At 37.6% G+C, this 25407-nt stretch overlaps 1 protein-coding gene across 2 annotated transcripts in view; it reads left to right on the forward strand.

Annotated features, from left to right (window-relative positions):
* Positions 1–23681, forward strand: part of LOC126370947 (uncharacterized) — a 195769-nt gene extending 172088 nt beyond the window's left edge. The window contains exons 1-6 of one of the 2 annotated variants that reach the window (XM_050016089.1): positions 8821–9173; positions 14755–15163; positions 17842–19914; positions 20444–20588; positions 20679–20798; positions 20996–23681. In XM_050016089.1, coding sequence (XP_049872046.1) covers positions 9105–9173; positions 14755–15163; positions 17842–19914; positions 20444–20588; positions 20679–20798; positions 20996–21182 — 3003 coding nt within the window. In that variant the 5' untranslated portion in view covers positions 8821–9104 and the 3' untranslated portion in view covers positions 21183–23681. Of the gene's footprint in view, positions 1–8820; positions 9174–14754; positions 15164–17841; positions 19915–20443; positions 20589–20678; positions 20799–20995 lie in introns of those variants that run through there. The other variant, XM_050016088.1, reaches the window with a different exon arrangement.
* The last annotated feature ends 1726 nt before the right edge of the window (positions 23682–25407 follow it).

The raw sequence follows: 25407 nt of genomic DNA on the forward strand, positions 1-25407 counted from the left end.
TTCAAATATTCTTTCTCTCAGACGACGCCCTAAGCCGAGGTTCGCGCCCAACTAGGCACCCTCAGGCCTGTTGTCTTAAATTTTATACCGGGTGAGAGCCCTCAGTGCTTTCCATTTGTCCGGCCAAGTAGTTAGTGCCATCTGCGGCAAATCTGTAATAAGTTACGTCAAAAAAAAAGACCGAAGTTATGCGGGTAAGTGCAAAGAAAATATTTTTGTCAGTGTTTAATTTAACTTAAAACTCCCGTGTTACAGTGGTTACAGTAATTACATAACCAAAGGTTTTATGCGCCAAATTATCTTTTTAACTTTCGTTTTGCAGGTGATGCTATTAACTCACTTTATGAGGTTTTCGTATTTGCGTTGTGGTCGGTTGCCGTCCCTGACCTTTCTGACTCACCGTTACGTCAAAGCAAATCGCGAATAATTTTGTTACCAAAATAGCTACCATTGTACCCGTTAAAAGGAACAGTGTCAGATGCTATACAATTCGCACACTTTTTCATTTTAATGAAAGAAAAATGTTTTTAAAATTTTTAGGATGCCACATAATAAAATTACATTTACTCATAAAATAAAACTAAAAATATATATAAAAAAACCATATATTATGTATTAAACAATTACTCAGGCACTTTAACACTTAGGTACAAGGATAGAACGTCTAATGACGTTCCGATTCCAAGGTGTCATATTACCTATTATGAACCATCGATGACCCATGATCTCTGTCCGTGAAAGGGTAAAAAGCGATACATTCTTATTTATTGTTTTCCACTATTTTATTCTTGTCGGTCATGTTTTATTAGGTGTATGATTTGATTTAACCACGACGCTGGTGTGTTACGAATTACTAAAATATCTCCTACATATGCCTATAAATCCTTTTGAATACCTAACTAATCTGTAATCGACAGTTTATTAATAGCAAAGTTATTAGATTGAATAGCCACTGAACACGTGTAGATGAATCGTTTCCATTCATATTCTCTGCCATTGAGGGCTTCAATAATGTTTAGAATTCTAATCAAACAATTACAATACTATAAGTCATTCCTATTAATCATCAGGTGATAAAACAATCGATGGCAACGTTGATCCTTGATGAGTCAGGAGTGAGTGAGTCAGTCAGACATCCCTAAGCCAGTGGCTAGTGGTCAGTGACCAAAAAGGACACGTCATAATACATTGTGGTCCTCTGGGTTAATGGAGGGTGTGTCATTGCTTGGAAATCCTGATGTTGTACTTATGAAATAGGTCGTGATGCAAAGTTGCCTTTAAATTGCAAAGACAATGAGAATCACTAGGACAATGGAGTTCGATTGATCAGCATATTGAAGATGTAATTTATAATATTGCTTTTATTACACTGGTTTACTGTTACACATCTTCTTACCAGTTCTTAAGTCAAGTCACAACGAATTATTGTTTTATTTATATTTAAATTTACCAAAATGCTTACGCTAAATAAATTAAAAAAAAAGAAAAAAAACGCTACTATACCTATGTCATTGTACATTCTTGTTTCATACAGGGTGTTAGTGACATCGTTACGAAAACTTTGAAGGATGATTCAGGCCATTATTCCGAGTTAATATCAAGCGGAATTTTCCATCGTAAAAGTATAGAATTGAAAATAATTAAAAAAAAAACACAAAAAAGTCGTGAATTTTGCGACGACAAATTCCACTTGATATTAACTCAGAGTAATGGTCTGAATCATGTCCCTCAGTATTCGTTACGATGTCACTAACATCCTGTATAATAATTACCTACAAAAAAAAATATTAAAGAAATCTCCTTACCGTTAAAGCTTTTGTACTTCCTATCTGAAACAAAAGAAGCAAATTCAATCAAGTTAAATAAAAAAAGTACTTATCTATTGAATAATAACCCCATCGAATCAGGAAACATCAATAGCTGATCCAAGTGAGTCAGAGCAGTGAGTCAGCCATTGCATCCCTAACGGTTAAGTTATTAAGTGAATGGACACGTCATAGTTTAAATTTAACTTCCAGGGGTGTGTCATTCCAAAATTGTCGTGTAATACTTACGTAACATCCGACGTCCTTCATTATTGTCTAGACATACTGTTTTTAAACGGAATTCCTATCAATGGAACTGATTGATAATATTTATGTAATGAATCACTGTCTGCTACTGCGGTTTTAAGGATTTTCGAAGTCTAGTCACGTTAATCTACATATACATACATAAACCCATGCCTATTTCCCACTGGGGTAAGCAGAGACTATGGAATTCCATTTTCTCCGATCCTGACATACTTCTCTTGCTTCCTCCACATTCATCAATTGTTTTACGCACGCCGGTTCAGAGTAGATCATACTGAACCTTCTCTAAGGACATCTCCATTCTAGGTCTCCTTCTGCCAGCCCTATCATCAACCATCGCTTTATATACTGCTTTCGTAATCCTATTATTTTTCATCCACGTACGTACGTTATTCTAATGTAATATAATCTCATTTAGTCGTTATTTTTGAACGTGCTCCTCTTCCTCAAGTTTGAATATGCCAATTTACTTATTCGATTTTTTTTCTAACGAATGTAGAGACCGACAACACGTCATAACATAGCATCAGGCCTAACCTGTAGAAATAATGCACCCATTTCTCGCCAGCTATGTTTACACCTCATGGCAGGGTGAGCCTATTGTCATTAAACGGGCACAAATGCTGGAAATCACATGATATCAATTATCTATGATCAAAATATGAATTCTCAATATCTATGATCCAAATATGAATTCAAACTCACAAAGTCAGCTTAAAGCGGGCTTTACACTGAACCGTGACACCGTGACGCATAATGAGAGACTTGTTATTGTGATGAAGCTAACGAATAATTCAATTCAATCGTAATCGTAATTTTTAATCGTATCCTATATGCTTATTTCTAGAACAACTATGGGCCCATATATTTCAACTAGAATTGAATATTTGGGTTGAACGAAAAATCGTATGAAATCATCCTTATAATTAGGTAACAAAATATGTCTATGTGAAAGTTCTTCTTGAATTATTTACAGCTTGAGCAGAATAATTACCAAATCTATAAATTCTCTTCTTCAAAGTAGTAGTGTTCAGTCCAATAATTTAAGAGCCACGCTCTTGTCGGTGTGGCATTCTCCATTCTTGTCTATCAAAGACCAATTCCTTCACCTCCTTATAAGACAAGACGTTCGCCTTCTCTTTAATCTGTTCCATGTAAGCTCTTCTTGGTCTTTCCCTTCCTCTCTTTCCTTGTAGCTTCCCTTCTATGATGTTTTTAATAAATTCGTCGTATCTTATTAAATGTCTAGTAGACAGAGTTAAAATAATTTAAGTCTAATTGTGTTCCGCATAGAATCAAGACCAATAAAATGATAATATGTTACGTATTATTATGAATGTTTGTTTCAAGTGCCTCTTTAATCAGAAGGTCAAATCTTTGACGCAAGAGAAGTTATCTCCAATAATGAATATTCTTCTATTGAAGACAAACAATGTGCTTATTAAAATCTGAAGATGCGTCATATAAAATTTTGACTTCCCATGACCGTATGACGTCATAATGACGCCGTCGGCTACCGTCAAATGGTTGTGCTTTTTATTAACGCAATCATAACACAGCCTTATAGTTATGGCAACTGACGTCATTGCCGGAGTCTATTAATAGATTTATTTGAGAAAAGCCTTCGTAGGCATGTTATGGCCTATTAAAGACGTAATAAAAAATCCCTACATAATTACATCTTTTTAAATACACAACATACATAACCAGCATATATACGTCTCACTGCTGGGCGCAGGCCTCCCCTCAATCAACCGGAGGGGGTAACAGCCTTCGGAGGGCACGTTAAGGCGTTGGTCCCGGCTATTAGCCGTAAAAACACCTCTACCAATCCGCAGTGGAGCAGCGTGGTGGAGTATGCTCCATACCCCCTCCGGTTGATCTTTTTAAATAACAGGTTATTATTAAAAGTTTTTTAACAAGTTATCGCTTGTACTTTAGAGAAATTATACGGGAGTGCGAGAGTCCTAGTGCACGTGTTCCCCTTTTCTGAAGTTCATAAACGATCGGTTCGTGTTTTATGATTTATTCGACTGTTTTTTTTTTCATATGCGTTTATAGAGACGTAATTTTTTGTATGAGTGTACGGCAGTCTTCTTCTTTCGTGTGGGTTGTGAGGTGAAGTACCGACCACATCGACCCTAGTGTCAGAGTTACTATTGAGCCGCCAAATGCCTCTAACATGGCTCATGAAACGACTACTTACTTACATCAGGGTGTAGTAACCGGGGCCAACGGCTTAACGTGCCTTCCGAAGCACGGATCATCGTACTTTCGGACAATCTGGTGATCAGCCAGTAATGTTCTAACCAAACTAGGGACCACAAAGTAATTTTTATGATATGTCCTCACCGGGAATCGAACCACTGGACCACGGAGGTTTTTGTGCGCCAGTAAGTAGATGTGTGTTGTGCGTGTATATCTTACCTCCCCCAAAAGAGGCAGAAAATATGTAAATAGTGTAAAGCTAGTCCTAATGTGACTCCCGTTCATAACTTATCCCAGGGTTCTGTAGAAACAGAAGTCAAAAATCATAAAACAAATAAAGTGTCATGGAGAAAATAATTAGATTATTTATGTCCAAATGACTACGTTAATTAAGACATTAAGTCATAATTTTCAAGTTAGTATTATTCATTAGTACGGCATGTTAACCGACAAACGCGTGACGCACAGTTTCTAAAAAATACACTTTTTGGGAACAATTTGTCATAACTTGCCCCTAACGTATCTGTGCACCGACGTGAACAATTATGGCGATACACCCTCAAATAGACTAATAAGTTATAAGAAACTAGCGAAAGCCATTGAAGCTACATTACATAGTATCATCATAAAGATCGCATGAAAGTAATAAGAAGAGTTGCCACAGTAGAAAACGTCATGGAGTGCATAGCGAGAAGAATAATGATGAGAAATAAATAATATAGATGATGATGATGAATAACGCTAAAGTGAAACAATAATTATATAGGTACAAGGTGTTATTGACACCGTTAGTAAAACTTTGAGGGATGATTCGGCTCATAATTCTGAGTTGATATCAAGTGGAATTTTCTGTCGCAAAAGTATGGAATTAAAAAAACATTCAAATTTTCATGAAACTCAGAATTTATTATGGTCTGAATCCTTCCCCTCAGTATTCCTTACAGTGTCACTAACAACCATACGTACTTGTATGGCTACGTATGCGTACTTGTACGACGTGTAAGTGACAACGTAACGAATATTGATGGGGATGATTCAGCTCATTATTCAGAGTTAATATCAAGTGAAATATTCCATCGCAAAAGTATATAATCGCAAAAACAGGAACCAAAGTGGAGGTTATAAAGTTTATTCTTAAGACTACAAGATTGTTTACTACTTACATAAAGAGAACTTAGAACTTAACAAGCTTTCTTTTGTACATATTGGCAAAAATAAGAGGAATAAGCATAAACCGAGTATCACTATAAATATGCTCCCGCTTCCACTTCCTAGCTTGGACAGCGACCCTCGACATAAAACGTGCGTGAAACGTCAAATACGGAACACCTGCGACACAGAATGAGTCATTACGTTCACATGAGTGAATCCAACCTTACGAGCCATATGTGACCCTGTGGAAAGGCAGGGAACACCAACATGACTCACATAGAAGCCATTACTAATAATGGGGTTGATACGATTGACAGCTTGTTTAAAGATAGTAAAGGCAGCTGAACCGACCAAACTTGATAGTATGACGCACACACTGACAGTGGAATTAAAATGTGAATCAAAATAAAATTGCAAGTCATATTTCTGTGCAAATACTTAAGTATTTGTCATTCTCAAAGGGTGAACGAACGGTATCTCAGAAATAAATTAAATCCTATCCTTCAACATTATCGTATTAAATTTTAATTTGTTATTGAATATTTAGAGACGAAACGAAGTTCAACTAATTTCACCAAGTATACTCGTAAAGATTATTACATGAATACCATTACTTCAGCCCGATATGTTTATATAGTTGCCTTAAAAGGTAATTCTTCGCGTATCCAATTAGAAAGAAGTATGAAATATAATAAAATTTACACAAATACGAAGCAAAGTACATTAGTCACCAAGAAAACTGCCGTTGGCATGCATAAACATCTCATTAAAGAACCGTAAACAACTGGTTAGTAGTGCAGCGTGATTTGCCAGCTCCTATGCTAATTGATTGACCTAGCTACTAGTGTGAATCATAGCTGGAAACTTAGTAATAATAAAGGCTCATAAAATGCAGGAAAATTATTTTGCCTTTGCTATCTATGATATTATAATACTAATATAATTGAAGCTGCTATCACCTCTTATGTTGCTGTGCCCTTGCAGGGCGTCACACATGTACCTAATACCATGTATGTAACACGTAACAGCTTGTGACTTCGCAATGAATAAATAAATTAAATTGAATGAATATGAATACAATATGAACCTGGTAAATAATATGTAGTAGATAAAAATAGGATTTTGTAAACATCGTGACTCAAATAATGATTTTAGATAACTTCTTGATCAAAGTAAGAGGCTTAGGTACGATTAATATTTACCAAAGAATAAATATATTCCAATGATAAAATTGGTTAACGAACGACTATCAGCAAATAAGTAGGTAGTTACGTCATATTTTGACAGGTGTTTGTATTTTTACGCATATGGCAAGGCAAAATATCCAAGAAGTTAAATCTTTGTTTTCTTTAAAATATTTCTACCTACGTTATTTAATACAACTGTTTTTTTTTGTACCATATGGCACCGTTTGGTCTGAACCGGACTGAATGGCTTCCCTAGCTATAATTCTACAAATAGTCTATATTACTGGTTACAATACAATATTGTTTTGGAATTATGCGAACTTCTGAATGTCTGCGATATCCATTACATTCATCAGCTGTTAACCAGTTATGCATAAAAAAGATTCCATGAATCCCTTGGGTATTTCCAATAAGGGTAACTAATTAGACAGAGTTCTGCCTAATTAAATGTATTGGGATAAAATCTTTACAAGACAGAATAGTATATATTTAGAAAGAGCGAAAATATATAGTCTATTGAGCTGAATCAGCAAACGGAAGGTAACGTCAATGAACCAGATTTCGATAAAGAAATAGTGAGTGACGAATGTTTATAAGCAAATAACCCCATAAATCATGCAGCTTTACATCACAGATGTGTCATTTCAAACTTGAAAACGCTTGTATTGTTTTCATAATGCAGACGATGTTTTTTAGTGATGTCATCAAAGAGAGCTCCTTCATTCAATCAAAACACAGCGAGCGTTCACCCTGCAAAACTTAGATCATCATAAGATCACCGCTATCTAATTAAGGCAACGTGTAGGATGTGTATTTCATATTGAATCAACGAAATCTGTACCTACATGTTTTACAATTTGAATGTATTTTACATTGCAAGAGAACTTTAAGAAGAATAAGTTTTTTTTAGTAAAAACGTAAAAGTAATTTCGTTATTCAAACCTATAGGTACTTAACATTAAATTTCTTATTGGAGCTTAGTAAAATAACAATGGTCTCACAAAAACAATTCGAAAATAGCAAGGTAGATAGGTATCTACAGATGATAATAACAACGTATTGGTAATATACTCACATGATGTCAGAATAAACACGATAAATCAAACAATGCTCTTAGTAGAAAAACAAACACTATCCACTATGGAAATCTAGTGGTGACATTGTGGGCAGACGAACTTGATCATAATCATATTCACATTCGTAAAGGCAACGTCATCGCATCGGCGCGGCAGGTAAACCATCGCAACTTTAGGAATATTCTTAACACGTACTTATCGAAAAATATTACAGACGCATTTACCTACATAATTTAAGACAATAAGTGAAACGAACGTGTCATAACATTACATAACATTATCGTATAGATTCTTATCTCAAATCGTGATGGCACGCATACAACTACTTAAGTATTTACTAAATACCTACTAGTTTAAAATTTTGTATTCACACTTGTTACGCAAAAACCCAAGGACCATAAAAGGTCTGCACATAAATGCCAAAGTTATCCCGTAAATATTTATCACTACGACTGTTTTTTACTCTTACTACGATGTAAGTTGCGTGCTAACAACGGCACAGACATCCAAATAGTAAGATATAAAGAACCATTGGTCAGTAAACCTGATAAATTGTTGGCAGCTCGCAGTTTGTATTGTATAGTACCAACATTTTGTTTCGAAACCCGCTTGGAACTATTTCTAATCTAGTTCGTATCTATTTTAATTACGCATTCGACTTCGAAGCCCGTATCTGACTAGAGACAGCACGATTACTCACTCTGTTTTATTATCATTTATTAGTTAGATATTTTAGCGTCGCTATCACTAAACGACCTCAAAACGGCATTCGGCCTAGTCGCCTCGTAATCGAACATAACCCAAGTCGGAATTCAAACGCGAAAGTTTACGTTTCCTAGCCCAAGTATCACAAAATTATGAAAATTGAACCTAATATTATTGACGTAAAGCTTACAATAGCACCGCGGTTGGGGGACACGTGCGGTTGTAGAGGTATTAATGGAGTCGGTTTCCTATAACAAAGCATTCTCAGCGCTTGAGAAATGTGAGACGTTCAATAGTTGATCAAGAGCAACGTGCTGCGGAAGCGCTGGATCGCTGGAAGGTTGCATCCACAACGCGATGACTCAAGCCTCGGTAAACAGTATGCGGGGCGATGAGTCACCGTTTTACACATTCGCGTATAGTGTTTGAGCTGTGTTGTCAGTCTACAGTTGGACTCGTCAAGCAACTGCACAGTCCAAGGCGTTTATATCGCAGGTTATACTGCCAAACGCCTAGACTTACAAAATCAAATGAGAAGATAAGTTACTGTGTAAAAACATTCGTTTACAAGAACAAGTTTGTGTGAAAGTGTAGATTCTAGTTAAGTTTTCTGTGTGTGCGTGTCAGTAGTGAAACGGTCGATAAAGTTGGTGATCGTTCTGTGCTATTTGTTGATTCCTTACATACTTTTGGATTGTATAACAATGCCTTCGAACAAGAAGTTGATTTCGAAGATGCGGCAGATTGTGCAGTGGATTCTAGTCGCACATGTGGTAAGTGTTTCGACGATTGAACCTTAATTAAAACCTAACATAAATTCTAAAACCTTCACATTATTTTAAAAATAATAGTATAATAATAATAATATTAAAGAAGCTAGAAGGAAAGAGAGGAAGGGGAAGACCAAGAAGAGCTTACATGGAACAGATTAAAGAAAAGGTTAACGTCGTGTCTTATAGGGAAGTCAAGGAATTGGCCTTTGATAGACTGGAATGGAAAATGCTACACCGACAAGAGCGTGGCTCTTAAATTGATGATGAATAATAATATTAGTAATAATACTTCATCATCATCACCAGCCCATTAACGTCCCCACTGCTGGAGCACGGGCCTTCCCTATGGATGGATAGGGAGATCGGGCCTTAAACCACCACGCGGGCCCAGTGCGGATTGGTGGTTATTAACGACTGCTAATGCAGCCGGGACCAACGGCTTAACGTGCCTTCCGAAGCACGGAGGAGCTCGAGATGAAAACTTTTTTTTTGTGGTCACCCATCCTATGACCGGCCTTTGCGAAAGTTGCTTAACTTCAACAATCGCAGACCGAGCGCGTTTACCGCTGCGCCACCGAGCTCCTCAGTTATACTAAGTTAATAACAATTCATCTGAAACTGTTGAATTTTTTTAAATAGTACTTAAGTACATTGTTATGGCAAAATTTGGACCTCTAACAAATTGTGTGACACTACAAGAAGAGGGGTTTTACAAGAATAAAGACGTCAACAGAAGCAGTAGATATTGATTTGGAGGCTCTGGCCTCTGGCAATCCCGGGGGTTGACTTAACTCACTTACAACTTTGGAGAGCAAAGTTTGTTTGCCTGATAGTCAACGCGCAATCTTTTATGTCTTTCAGAAGTTACAAAAATAGAAATTCAATATAAATTCAATATAAGTTGCAATACTGGTAACAACTTCATTCAATATTACAAATCACAGAAATCCTATGAACATAAAAAAGTTAAAAGAGTGGGATAGCAGTATCGTGTACTCTCTGTCTTCCGGTTGCACCTTTGAAATAGCCAGCTGCAATGTTCTGGATTGTAATATAGCTATGAATGAAACTCAGGTAAAAAATCTAATTCGAAATAGTAGCATTATGATTCATATCTACGCTTATATGCGATATGATTTGGGTTACCTATTGATAGTGATAGAACAAAACATTGTACGATAACAAATGAAGCCATTATTTCTGATCCGATGTTGTTATTCATAAACAATGAGAATGCTGAATATTTATTTTGTACCTACTTGTCTTCCTGAAGCAGATGTCATTCAAGGCAAAATTGCAATGTCAACATTTGCAAAACTGTTTTGTGTGCCAAAACAGAGTTCATACTCGTAACTTTTATGTGATGGAGAGCCCTTGTCTGTTACAAGAGATTTATCTACATCTTAGCCAACCCTCGATGCGACTCGTGACACGAATGACATGCGCAGTCCTTCGTTTTCTGGACCCTGACAGATGAACCATGATAATAGAATGGGCTGCTTCACTGCAGTAAAGTACTCGTCTTAACAATTCTATTTATTATTTTGTTCCTACTTACATTAATTTACCTAAACGCTTACATAGATTTAAATTAACATAAAAATATTAGAAATTATGAGCAATGAATAAATCCTAATTTTCTAACGACCACTTTTCGGAGCGACGACCTTCTTAAAGTAGGTGTTGAGAATTTCTTCCATAATTGCGCTCTTCATTGAAACAAACGCAAGGGTCTACTCAAGGAGCCCCGGCCCTCTGGGCGTTCTGGACTTGCAACTTAGTAATTAAGCTTATTTCCTTCCCTTGTTTTGTCATTTGCTACAATTGCGTCTAGTTGAGTCAAGTGGGTACGAAAATTATCTTTATGGGCTTTCGTCGTAGACGTCTGGCACGTCTTACTTTCTCAAATGGATGATAAGTTCATTTTCACGAAATCGTTAGTCTGTTCCAAAGTAAACATGTGGCTGATTGACTAGACATATAGCAGACATTCAGGGCTCTGAGCCAACAAGCCCGAATAATTGAAAAGCACGTCGTTGAAGCCTATGAAAGTGAAAAGAATAAAAGACTATCTGTTTAATTCAATTGTACGGAACCTGTTTGCGGTCTCTGGTTTGCGGAACGTGACCAGACGGAGGTTGCCTAGGACACGGGGGTGACCGCGACAAACAGTTAACTGAAAAATATTTTCACTCTGTTCATAAGTCCGTAGCGTAGTTGTATTTTTTGCCTATACCATAAATAACAGTAAGCTGCTCTTTAAACTGTTAATCTCAAAAAAAAAAAAAAAAACGCCAATATAAAGCAGTTTGAATCATCAGGGGATACCCTTTCAGTATTAACTTTTTATTCTCGAGTGGAAATTCCCTCTGTGCGTTATTATATCTATCAATCTTAAGTCGCGTACATTCTTGCTTACAATAATTGTTGTTGTACCTCAAATACTTGTACGCAAGATAACATTTTTTTCCGTCGTGATTCTAACCCGCAGTGGAGCAGCGTGGAGCAGATTGAGGGAAGGCCTGTGCCCAGCAGTGGGACATAATTATGTCCGCTGTTTATGTTTTTTATAAATAATTATTATTGTAAACAACGCCGGCACTACGAAGTGAGTCACCGCCTTTTCTGGAAGATCTACTAAAAGCCGTTTTAATTAATGGATATCTTAAAATCCTTGCGACGACGATATAGAACTTGTATTGTTTACGAATTATTTTTGCGTAGTTAGCATTTAATTTATTAAATGTTTATCAGTTGTAAAATTACTAAGTGAATTGGCAAGGCCAAACAAATTTTGTAGTACCAATAAAGAAACGATATTGCTTATAAATGTGGGAAGATCATTTCAAAATCATTGACCTATGTGATGCGTACAAGCAGTAGTCACGCGACACTAATGCGCTATTTTAGCTGGTATCCCAGGAGGCGTGTCTCCGGTATAAATACGGTCGGATGACTCATGTGCTCGTCTGAAAGCTCCGTCTTGTCCCACATCCTTCATACTGTTCGTATTACTCATAGCCGGCGAACCCGGAACGCTTTCTATATACGGCCCATGTTTTGTTTTGTCATTTATCTTTAGATTAGTGTGACCAATGCTGTAACAATATAAATATTCTCATGTAGACTTTTTGGTAGACTAAATTTTGATGTCATTTGATTTGGCAACTTTTCAAACTCAAGGGTATTAAAAAAAGTAGATTTGTATTGGGTATCTGCGATTTCTTATCGTGAAGACAATGTAGGTGCCTTTTTAGAAATATCTCGTGATCGTCAAGTCCAAGATAAACATAATCTTATCTCGCCCTAGAAATCGCACAGTTACAGAAGAAGGGAGTTAGTTATTTATCTTAAGAATAGTATTAATTAGGATGAACGATTTCGTTATTCTTGAGATCCGGAATGCCATTGTACTTAGTCAACTTTACGACAAATATAATTATATGTCCACGTAGGTAATATAAATGCTAATGTATTATTAATCTGGGATGCATATAAGTAGAATCGATCACTGGTTTCCTCATTTGTTCCAATATATAAGTGATTGCCAGAAGGTCAGTGCTTCTTTGTCTTATCTTGTCGACTTCCTTCCTATATAGATTACTCTGTAATTTCCTGCTCCGCTCGTGTACTGTTGCAAGCATACACTTTCATAAAAGACCGGTTTTAAAGGTGCGATCATTATTAAACACTTAATCAATACCATCGTATTTTAAATTCTTGTGAGTGACCTTTATATTTCCTAGCCAAACAAGTTTGAACGCCACTGTGACTATCCACTCATTTTTTTTGTTGTCTATACACGTGAGATTGACTATAGCATGTGCAATTATAGCGTAGGCACAGGAAGTGAACTGTTGTGTTGACTACTATCCCCCTATTATACGATACAATTGATGAATGGCCAGACGTGAACATGTGTGCTTGAGCAGAATTCAATTTGATCCCTTTCAGAGTTAACCCTTACGCTTCAATGGCGGCATTGATTTGAATCGGTAAATAAAATGTGCGTACATGAGTACACTGTTTTAAAGCCAGTTCCAATCATGGTTGTTCTAATAAACAACGAAGATGGAAACACGTATAAGCGTAGCATTTCATTATGTTTTTACTTTTGCACTTCTGTTATCTTTTTTCTATTTAAGTAAATTTATTTTTCTATTTACAGTATTTTGAAGATCTGTTTGTTTACTTTCGGATAATTGCGCATATCTTTGCTCAAGAGGTGATTGAAATTTGAAAACCATTAGGGAAAAAAGGAAAAGCATCGAAAGCCTTCAACCCAAGTAATTAAGCGTCGAAGCAAAATATGCAAATAAAGAACAGAAATCTCTGTAGACATCGCAAATCAAAACGAGGGTAGAGCCGACGTTTAATTATGTAAATAAATTTTCATGCATAGCAAGGAGTCCTTAAACAATGCGCCAGATGAAGCTTACCCTTCTACAGTGAAAGTTTGAATAAAGAGCACTGCCCTTGGGGCAGAACCGGATCACGAACCTTTTATTTTATTACTCTTTTTGTGATGCAAGCGATGCGACAGGTCCATCTATATACCTATTAACTCAGTAGTAGGTAAACAGCATTCTCTTTTTTGTTAGTTTTTCCGTACACTACACTGTGTTGTGTAAGCAGAAAATATTATGTTCCGTGCAATAATCATAACGATCGACGCATTTGCATTGTTCGTCATCGTGAGACTGAGACTTATCGATGTGCAAATTATTCGCTATAACAAATCCTTACGCAAACCAATCACTTGCATAAGGCGTGAGCAATCGCATGCATTATAGTTACTTGCGTACATTGAACCACTGTTTACGTAAACAGCTCTCACGTGGAATCCTTTGAGCTTCTTCTAATTCAATCCTTAATGAGAGCTCTCAGTCAGACCCTTCGTGACCGGAGGCGCGGAAGCGGGAACTCATCACCGTCTAATGGCTTGAAACAACCCTCGGGCTAAACAGATATCTCAAATAGATCCGAACAACACACACGTTCTACGCAAAACCTAAATGTAAAAATATCGCGAACCATTTTTAAAGCATTATTGAGGTCAGTGTAATAAGAAACGCTGTTTGTATTTTCGTAAACAGATCTACTTCCACTGCTATAAGACAGTGTACACGGATCTCTAAAGGGGACTACGAGAACGTAGCCAAAATGAATGCACCATAAAAATTTGTCGCGGTATGAACTAAATTTGGCAGCGTCCCTTAAAATTTTATCACCTAATAGTACAGTCGATGCAGGCACAATATCTCATAATATTCTTTATATCCGTCCCCATAAACACAAACGGGTCGTGGTAATGACGGCCGACGAGGGGAGAGGACGTCTAACCGCCCGTTACGTTCGCCGGATATGTGACCGCTGCATTTTATTACCACTTTACTCTGCCACATAATCGACCTTCGTGATGAAGGGCTTCTTTTGCTAATAGTCACTTGGTATGCAATAGCCCTTGCCATCAGGCGAATGTCTAGCGTGCTGGTATGACTGTTTCGGGTTCTGTTATACAAGCTAGTTGATATTTTCACAGCGTTGACCTCGTATTAATGTATTTTCTTTTTTGTTCTAGGTTGAGTTCATAGAGGCATACTGCACACCTCGTGACACAGCTCGCCGGTCCAGAGAACCTCGTCGTTCACCTGAAAGCACCAGATGGCGATACGACACCCGCCGTAGCAACTACGACTTTGACTCATGTCGGCGTCCGTACGACTACGACTCTAGACGATTTTACGTCGGCGAATACGACGCAGATTCTGGTAGAAGACCAGAGTTTGACGCAGAGTCGGCTAGGCGACGAGCAGATTACGAGTCGGCGAGAAGGACAGATTTCGATTTATCAGCTCCAAGTGTATCAAGACGCAGTCCTGAGAGTGCTCCTGAGGCATCAGCAGAATCGCCTCCTGAACCGGCACCGTCTGCGCCTTTAAGACACGAAAGGACTTCTCGTCATCGATCTCAACCATATTACGAATCTGGTAAGTGTTTTATAGTTGCCTTATGTTATTGCATTTCCTGAGAGGATACCATAAAAGTTATAGTAATAGAATTGTATTTATAATTAGCAAACACGATTGGGTTTAAATGATTTGCATTAATATAATACTGTTATTTTTTTACGTAACGCCAGTTTGCAAAATCGAAACCGACCACCTTTTTAATAACTGCGCGTTGTTCATTCATTCAATGAAATTCGAATCTACATCCGCTCATGTTGAAACGTAGAACCAACAATGCATAGCAACAGCAAATTGTATGCGTCGTTGTTGGCAAAACTTCCTGCCAATAAAATCACTTTGCAGTACAATTTGTCTTAAAACAATGCAGTATTACGAAACATCCGAATGTTTCGTGGGTATTGTTCTGAATTTTTGAAGGTATATTGTGTCTGCAAGTTCTCTTTAGCATCCTAACTCATCTCCTAGAAGCGTGTCGTGACAAAGACTCCTTTCTCCGAGCGCAACAATCGTGGTTCCTAGGCATTGTTCTCTGCGGTTAGAGCAGTATATCCATGTCCATTTAAGATGGTTTTAATTAAAAAGAAAATAGAGCTTGCTATTCTGTACCTTTGTCGAGTAATCTAGTTTGAAACTACATACATTAACAACTTTGTTCAGTAGGTCTTACTTTTCACTTAGGTACAATTACACGTTTTGGAACTAACAATGTAAAGTGAGCTTTATTTATTCTTGATCTTCTTTTTTTGCTCTTTTGATATCTTTACAGAATATACGTATAAGACGTCTACTTATATCTGTATTCATCATCTGTATTTTTCATCGTGGGACATTCAGATTTTCCAGAGGCTTTAATATCGACAACAATGGCTAGTTTTAATCAGCTCTTTTGTCGTTTGTCCGTCTGTCTAGACTAGTCGGTTTGTCTGGAAAAAATGTTCCCAGACGTAATATCGCAGAGGTTTTAATTGAGCCTTGTTTGGATTGTAACTAGGAGGGATTATAATTGCTGTAATTATAATTACGCAATTAATTCGTTTCAAAGAAAGTTCGTTACATTATCTGTATTATCAAAGATTTTTATCCGAGATTCTTTTACTTTATCAAAGAATTGTATGTACTAAATGTATGAATAAGGCCAGTGTGAGAATGTTGGTATAATAACGTAGCAAAGATAAAATGGGAGATTAGAAAATCACATCTGAACACCTTCAGCTTTGCGCTAACACGTTTTCGAAAGACATTTAACACGTTAATCGCGACAATTTAACAAATTCGAGGCGCGGGGTTCTGGTCATCCACGCGGAAAAGTAATTACGTCACGTAATGACGTCACTTAACCCCCTTCCACCCCCATTCGACGGCGCTAATAGACAATTTGCACAGTTTTTGACGTCGTTTTGTCAAGTGACGGCAACATGTTGAAGGAACTGACGCTTACGCTATTGAAAATTGTTAACTGTATTGCAAAATTTTATCATTGAAAAACCTTAGGGTAAAAACTATAGTACAATTGTAATGAACAAAATTATATCGACGACTACATATAACAATATTTGAGACAAACGAAAAGCATACAGATAATTTCTCTTCAGTTTTTGTTAAAATGTTAATTTAAAAATTCTTAAGTTGGTAATTAAAATCCAAAAGTAATAAATAACAATAACAAAAGAAGGGCATAAAATGCGGGTAACAATAGTCTACAGAAAAATCCAGACAAGGTATAAAACGCTGAGCCAAACAAAGCATGCTTGCAAAGACACTGCGGCTTATAGCTTAGCAAAAGCATTAAAAGTTATTTAAAAATGGCAAACTACACTCTGCGTACGATTCGTTAATTCTAGGGCTTTCATGACAAACTTTTATATTCAAGATGCATTCAGAAGTATTCTTTTGTTAAGCGGAGGAAGGAATTCTCATTAGGGTATTTCAGTACCTTTAAATAACATTAGCTCGTATGTTCTACCGAGAAGGGTTTTATGCATTCATTAACTCAAAAAGTCCTTCAGTTTGATCTGAAATGGAAATGCGTACGTTCAAAGTAAAATATATTCTAGTGGAAAGTTGAACCAGTAGGATACAGGTTACGGTGCGGAATTAATTAAGCTTTATGTTTATTCATTCAATAGTCTACTTGGTGCATTTTCTTAGTTTGTACTACATCTGAATCTTAATTATATTAAATAGTTGCTAACGACCGAGGTTGAACTAGAGACATCAATTTCTCAAGTAGTCGTCTAATGGATATTTCAAATAGCACCGAAATAGGACGTTTATCAAGAGCACCCCTTTGTCCCTACAACCCTTCTGAGGGTAAATAACAGCTAGTGAAAACGATGCTCAATTTATGCCGCAGAGGAACCACGAGTTTTTGTTCAAGAACTCTAAGTAGGTATCCAATTTATTCGAAAACGGTTTGTGAGAAATGAACTCTCATTTCTTCAAAATCGGTTGGGTTTAACAGAATATAAGGGCACAATCCGGATGCTCATTTAGATGGCACTCGAGACGAGAGCAGGTAACCTCACGAGACGACCCGTAAATTTATGTCTAGTTAGTTACTGCACCTAGTGTATCTCGTAGGACTACATAAAAACTATTCTCTGCTATATTTTATAATAGCGTTATGTTCGCATTAACATATTATTTCGATTTCCAAGTTATAAAAGTAATTAATTACTTATTCTCTATTGTTTTAGAAACATCAGAAGAAGAAAGATCGTCATCAACATCGACTGAAGACGAAGAAGAGGACGAGTTTGGTGAATTTGATCCGTTCGCCACAGCCCCTTCACTGCATTCTCCCGACAGCGGTCGCTCAGACCCTCGATACGCCAACGCGCCGCGTAGGAACCCCAGTCCCTATTACTACGGCGACTTGTTCAAAAATCCTCAATCGCAGCCAACTCCAACCGCCCCGACGGCTTCCACAACATCCTCTTCTCGTGGCCCTCGGTACAGGAAGTCCGCTAGTCTCGACGCTCCGCACGTTGCTCCACGACCGAATCTGCCAAAACGTTTCTCAGTTGCTGAAGATGGCTTCCGTGAGCTAGAACGGTCGTCATCGTCGTCAGGTGAGAGCGCGTGGATGCCGCCAAGGCGTCGCGGGCGCGACGCGGCCGGCTGTGCGTGCGCCGCGCCCGAAGATGTAGAAGAGCATCGTTCTTCTCGTAGCGTCTTTTACGTGCCGGCGCCGTTGCCCCGCTGGCCGCAAGAGATGACCACCCGACAGATCTATGAAACAGCATTCGACTGCAAAATTGCACGATCTGACGATGATTTGGATGATTTTGATCGCGTCAGCAACCATCCGGCTCTCTTGCAAGCTAAGGAGCGAAAAGTTATTTCATCGGCGTCATCTGCTTTTGAGGCTGTTGAGCGAAGTGAACCCGATTACAAGGGTCGTCGCAAAGTGACTATGAAAACTGACAGCGTCCGGAGGTCAAAGATTCCAACCATTCGACAAAAGAGGGAAAATGAAACCAATCCATCGACTTTGTCAGAGGAGCTAGAGAAAGTTCATATTGAAGACGAAGATCGTACAGCTTCTACTTCACAGTTGCCATTACGTGGTTATACACCTTCGCCACCGTCTACTGCACCATTGCCGACAAAATTTCAACAGAAAGATGGATCAGCTATGAACAGCATCAAAAGTGCTCCAAATCTACCACAATCACAACCAGCACATCCTCGCCTGAAGGATCTTCGACTACCGGTAAAATCTCTGCGAGCTCGTGAGACACCGACGAGTAGTGATGCAAGTATGGCTGATGTTAAAGGCTCGGCTTCAACTGAACTCGACGTTGGACAACGACTGAGAGACTCGAGCCGCGATTCTCGCGACGATGATGACGAAAGAGGGCAATCAAAAGACGGTATTTTTTTAGAGATTAAGGGTCGACCCACTTCCGATTCTGACACACCTGAATTGAATCGGTACACTGGGCCAAAGGGGGTCGGCCCTATAATGGAGTTTAAGGGTAGGCCCGGCGTGGCACGTCCACGTCGTAAGTTCTCAAGTACAGAAAGCATGGCAACTAGCAGCAGTGGTGGAAGTATGGAATCTTTGAGAAGTAGCAATAGCGAAGGAGACAGGAGTAGTAGTAGTTCAGAAAGTCGTCATTCGTCTTCTCTTAGTTCACATAGCTCAGATTCTGGAAATGTTCCATTCACAAAATCGCATCACATGCAGCTGTCGGGGTTTGGGCATCACCCAGCTAAGCTACATATTTTGAGCCCCATATCCGACAAGTCATCACAAGAGCCAGCTTCGGAAACCTCCGATAATAATAAAAATAATAATTCGCAAAAGGTTTCCCCTGAGGACGGTGAGACAGGGAATACGACAATACAAACTACAGTCGAAATTGTTCCTAAACCTAAACGTCGTTCATTACAAAATCGGAATCTTTTAAATCTTACCTTCAGACATTCTACTGCTGGTGACACAGAAATCCAAGGTTCCGATAGTGGCATATCTATACATTCACGTGAAGGTGTTGATTCCCGAAATGCATTTATTAACTTCAAGAACAGTAATACGGAAGAGGAACGCAAAGATGAAGACTTGGACCTTTCCGATTTACCTTTTGACATGCCCAAGTTGAGGAGACGACGTGCTGAAGCTGAAGCCGATTTACGATCCTTGCCATTTGACATGCCAAAACTTCGCCGTAAACTGCGAGGACAATCCTTGCAGCTTAATAATGACTTCGGAGGAGCAATTTCAAATGCATCCTCAAGCCAAAGCGTCCAGGACTTAAATCAAGGTTGGTATCTTTGAAATCTATCATTCAATACACTACTACACTACCACCGACTACTACTATACCGACTGTACTATATACCGAATGTCGCTGTTTGTCCAAAAAAGTATTTTTCCTCTTAACTTTATTATGTCAGAAGGATTTACATGTCAATCTTGAGAAAATAGTCTACGGAGGGTCTGTCGACTCACATCTTTTGGATTTCCTAACTCGACCCGACCGCGAGCGCATTATGCCGATTAAGACGTATGACTCCAGATTGCTTCACACGGAATTCCGTGGTCCGACGCCCTCCCAATATTTAATTTGCTAGAGTGCTTTTTGAGGGAACTTTTCCTGTACATGTTAAGAGTAATTTGTAACCGTTCAGTTGAGTTAGGATTTCGAAGTTTTGGTAGATTGCATGCAGTTTGATGTTTAATAAGGCACGACATCTTAAGTGTAGTGTTTATAAGTAAATTGGCTATTAAAGTTGACAGGTTATTTTTACTTTCTGTAAGTATAAAGCATTTATCTTAATTTTATATTTCAGGAAACAAACACCGACCAAAATTAACGTTGAACTTTGAGAGTGGTAGCGGCGGTTCCTCGGGTACCAAAGGGCTGCATTTAAATTTGGGACCGATTGCTCCGCCCCGTGATCTCATCGACGCGTCTCTTCCACTTGACAGACAAGGGTATGTACTTATGCCCACATCAAAATTTTTAAATAAGTTGCGACTTCATTTTAAAAATAGTTGGTATTTATTCATGTTTGTATATTTTAGGTGGTACCACGGGACTCTGTCTCGCGTTGAAGCTGAGGGTCTACTTAGGGATGCAGATGAAGGCGCCTTCCTAGTGAGGAACAGCGAATCTGCTAAACACGACTACTCACTCAGTCTAAAGTAAGTTTATTTACATTGCTAAGCTTGTTTAAGTAAAATCACTTGTGATTATCTTAATCGATAGAACTTGTATGTCATCTTAAACTTTTTCGGCCTTGATGCTTGAGTCACTTAACCGGTTATTTTTATCGACTTGTACTTTCTTAATGTGAATTTGGCATTGGTACAAATTTCTAATTTTAACTTTTTTATTTCAGATCAACCCGTGGTTTCATGCATATGAGAATCTGCCGCGGTACAGAAGGATATACTTTGGGTGGTGCAGCGACAGCCTTCCCAACGGTTCCAGCGCTCATGCGTCACTATGTCACCGCCCAGAGGCTTCCAGTAAGAGGTGCTGAACACATGGCTCTGTCCACACCTCTGCAAGCGGTTCTGCTATGAATACACCATGGCTGACATATGGAAAAGTTCTTAAACCTGTGAAACAGGAGGCCTACTGAGGTCAGTTCTCAGAAGATGTAATGTAAATAAGGAGCAATCAGAACTTCAAGGACGGTTGATATGTTTTAGTTCCTTCTCGTTTTGATTGCTGATGAAAGCACAATGGAAAAGCAGGAGTTATTTATTGTATTTAGCTTAGTTCCAGTGAATACCAAAGAGTTAGGATACGCTTGGCAATGATTTTGCTAAGAAACGGGCTTGTTGTAAATTTTTATTACTAATGCTCAGATTAGGTGCACAGTTTGTGCAGTAATGTTAAATGCTAGTCCCAACGTCGCAGCCTACTGTATTATGTATTACTATTTATTCGCATGTAATATGGTAATCAATATTTATTTCACAATAACTACTAACTGATATTTTATGGTAAATAAGTACTTTTAGCAATGCTTTGGTATCACTCTCAGATTGTTTATCACGAGATCAATGTGTCATAGTGTATGGAGATACTGTAATCAGTTTTATAGCAATCGTTTTGCGCAAATCTTGATAAATGTACGACAGAAATGATAATGTTTTGTTTTGAAGTAAGTCGTATAGCGGCACTGGTTTATGTATTTTTAGATTTTAGCTATCTACGAATATAATTAATTATCAAGGCCTAATCAATAGACCCATTATATTAAGTCTCATTACAACCATTAGTTATATGCACAGCGATGTCTGAATCTGAATCTGTAAAATTCCTCACAAAAACATGTAAACATCAGTGATTCATCGCACCCATTTTCATATTTTAAAGATATAAAAGCAAGGCATGCTTGCGCATTTTACAATGATGTTCAACAAGGTCAGAAACATATTAAATTGCAAATGGCGGAGTATTTACATAGCAAACAGTAGGTGTATGTATAATTGTCATTAATATGTGAAACTGCGTAGATAGTGGGCCTTAAGTCGTACAAGACAAGGTTGATTTTAATCGAAATTGTTATAAATACCACAGTGACTCATCCAATAGGTTGGGCAGTCACGAAAATTGTATCGATTTTAGTACAAACTTGTACACGAACCATGTCATTTTCTCTGTTAGCCAGCTATTTACTGCTACTAGACTATTTTACTTAAGTAGCTGAACATAGAAATAATGTAACGTACCTTTAAATGAAGAATTTTAATTCTAACTACATACAAATCCGTTTTGATATCTTTGTATGGCGTACAATAGACTAGATTCAAGAGATAGATTCCTTAAAATTCTTAGCTGTAAGTCAACCCCAATATATTGTGGCACGTAAACATTATAATTAAGATCATAGAAGAAAAATTGCACATGTTATGTAACGTACACATGGACTTATTTATATTTTTTGTTATAGTAGAACTAAGTAGGATATGTGACGGTGAATATGGGGCCCTTTGAATCTGTAACAATAGGTAATAGTTACTTAGAGAAACACTTCGGTTTTTTTCACGACACTGATACAACGACCTTCATTTGAGACCGGGTGATCCATATTTTATGGATAAAGCAGCTATTATTATACTGTTCTTCTGTGATTTTAAGTTCGATAAAAGCCAAAAAAAAGTTGTGTGTAGTTAAGTTCTTTATATTTATGATACTTAATGCTTTATTTCTGGCATCCAGTACTAATTGTTGGTAAACAACGCGATCTCAATGTATCTTCCTCTGGATGGTTCAGTTACCTTAGATTTAATTTATATTAATTTGTACCTGATTTTGAAAATTAATAACGTTGTTTGAGACTTAAAATTACGTTTTAACAGATTTAATTTTGTTACATGTATAATTTAGATTCATTAGGATTATAGTGTAAATGGGTTGCGTTCGGATTCTTCCCCGCATTTTTTTAAGTTGAACAGAGAGGGAATTAAAACAGATAATGAGAATGTGCCAAGAGTGACTCAGCCTTGGAGGTCGTTGCGAATAATTAGGTATTCGTATTTTTATTACGACACGAATCGAGGAATGTATTTAAACGCAACCCAGTAGTGTCGTATGGCAACGAGCGAATTTCTATGTATGTGAGACATTTAATTGTATGTATTTTACTAAACCACCGCAAAGCAGCTTGAGCAAGCGTGCAACTAATTTTAAAATAGACTTTAAATGTATGGTTATATTATTAAGCTCGGGGCGGGTATACGAGTGAGACAAAAAGTAGGGTCCAGTTTGTGACATGGTAAAGTACCCGAGAGGTCATTAAGTAGGGATAATTCTGAAGAGTTTGTAATGTTACATTTGTCTCACTTGTATATAAAGTTCCAATGTTTCGTAGTAGACGCATAATGGAAGGTAGGATAAGAATACAGAAAAATTCCACAGTCGGAAATTTTGGGAAATGTGTCAAATTTTTTCAAAAACGATTAGGTCAGGGTGGGCGGTTAGATAAAAATTATAGCTTATCGTAGTTATAATCAATTGTAATTTTGAAGGTGTAGTTTGAAATTGATGATGAATAAATTCCATAAAAAATATATATTATTTTCAATTCACAATAATCCTTACCTAATCCTAACCCCTGCAAATAAAATAATAAGTAAGTACCAAAAAGTACCTACAAAAAATAGCGTTAAGTATTTCAAATTGCGAAAAAGATCGTCACTAAGGTATAATCAAATCAAATCAAATTCTTTATTCAATAAAAGTAAATAAATAAATAAATTGTTCAGTTGGTACAGATACTAGCTAATAGAGCCTTTTATGTTGCGAGCTTGGCAAATGATTATACTACAGTAGTACCAGCCGCACTGACTTCGAGATGTGACAGAAAAAAATATTAACATGTCATACCGTCTAGCATTCTAGTGAAGAAAGAAAATACAAGTCCTAGTTGGTATTAGCGCCATTTTATCACCGTTTGGTTCCGGTGCACTGAATGTACTAGATAACTCATCTGTACCACGTTGTATAGCGCCATCTGTTACCACACACTAGAACTTTTACCTTTTGTTAGCATGTTTACCGAACAGCGCCATCTAGCGGAATCCGCTAATACTAATACAATTGAAAGCTTTCTACTCACCTCAAAATTGTTCCTACTATAAAAAGTTCTTTAAAAATTGCATAGATGTCGCGGACAAACAAGTTTAAACAGTTCTTTGAAATGTTTCATTTAGTAGTTCAGTAGCTTTAGTTTTTTGTGTGCCTATAATAGTTGTTTTTTTATAACATATTTTGGCAGAAAGTTTGTGGATCTTTGGCATATTAAGAGCTTTTGGACGATTCTTGGGTAGATACTTGAACCTAAACCTACTTAGGTGTATATCTAGCTGCGGAGGCCCGTGTTGCTTCTAAGACCTAGACAAATGCCTCAGTAGACTGCTAATACGACATATCTAGTATAATAACAAGCATGGTACGGTTACGAGCATTAATTTGGTACCATGTCATATTATAACTTTTTGACAAATTGAACTGTAAGTCTCACTAAATGTCAAATATGTTAGTGCGACAGAGTCCTAAAGTGGGTAGGGTATATTATATTGCTCATGACTGTACATCCATGCAAAAAAAGCAAAAAGCAAAGCATGGTCCTTGTATACTTGTAGGCTGTACAATCATTCATAAGTAGATACAATACTACGGGGATAATCACACTATGACGTGTGTAGAGCCAAAATTATACAGAGAGAATGCTGTGTCAACATTTCGTGACCAGATGATGTTTGTTTGTATGTCTGAACAAATTTGCCGAGAGCTTTATTGAAGCAGGGTTCGTGTGGAAAAAAATATTTGTCAGCGATGAATGGAACTTTATACGTGTATAAACATAATACTTTTACTTAGTATACTATTCTTTCTATGATTATATTTATCATCGACCGTCGATCCTGCAATCCAAATTTCCAGATACAGTAGTTAAACAATGAGATTTGGAAATTAAAAGGATTTTGGGCCTTAAGACCATTATGGTCATATTGACTTCTAGTATATTTGTCTTGGATGGCGTTCACTATATATAAACAGCCTATATACGTCCCACTGCTGGGTACAGCTCCCCTCAATCAACCGGAGGAGGTATAGATCATACTCCACCATGCTTCTCTACTGCGGGTTGGTGGAGTTTTACGGCTAATAGCCGGGACCAACGGCTTGATGTGCCCTCCGAAGCACGGAATCATCTTATTTTTTCGGGCAATCAGGACATTCACTACTTCGACGAAACACCGGTAACCTATGTACCTAAAATTTGTTTCCAAT

Source organism: Pectinophora gossypiella, chromosome 11 (genome assembly GCF_024362695.1).
Source record: "Pectinophora gossypiella chromosome 11, ilPecGoss1.1, whole genome shotgun sequence".
Taxonomy (NCBI): Eukaryota; Metazoa; Arthropoda; class Insecta; order Lepidoptera; family Gelechiidae; genus Pectinophora; species Pectinophora gossypiella.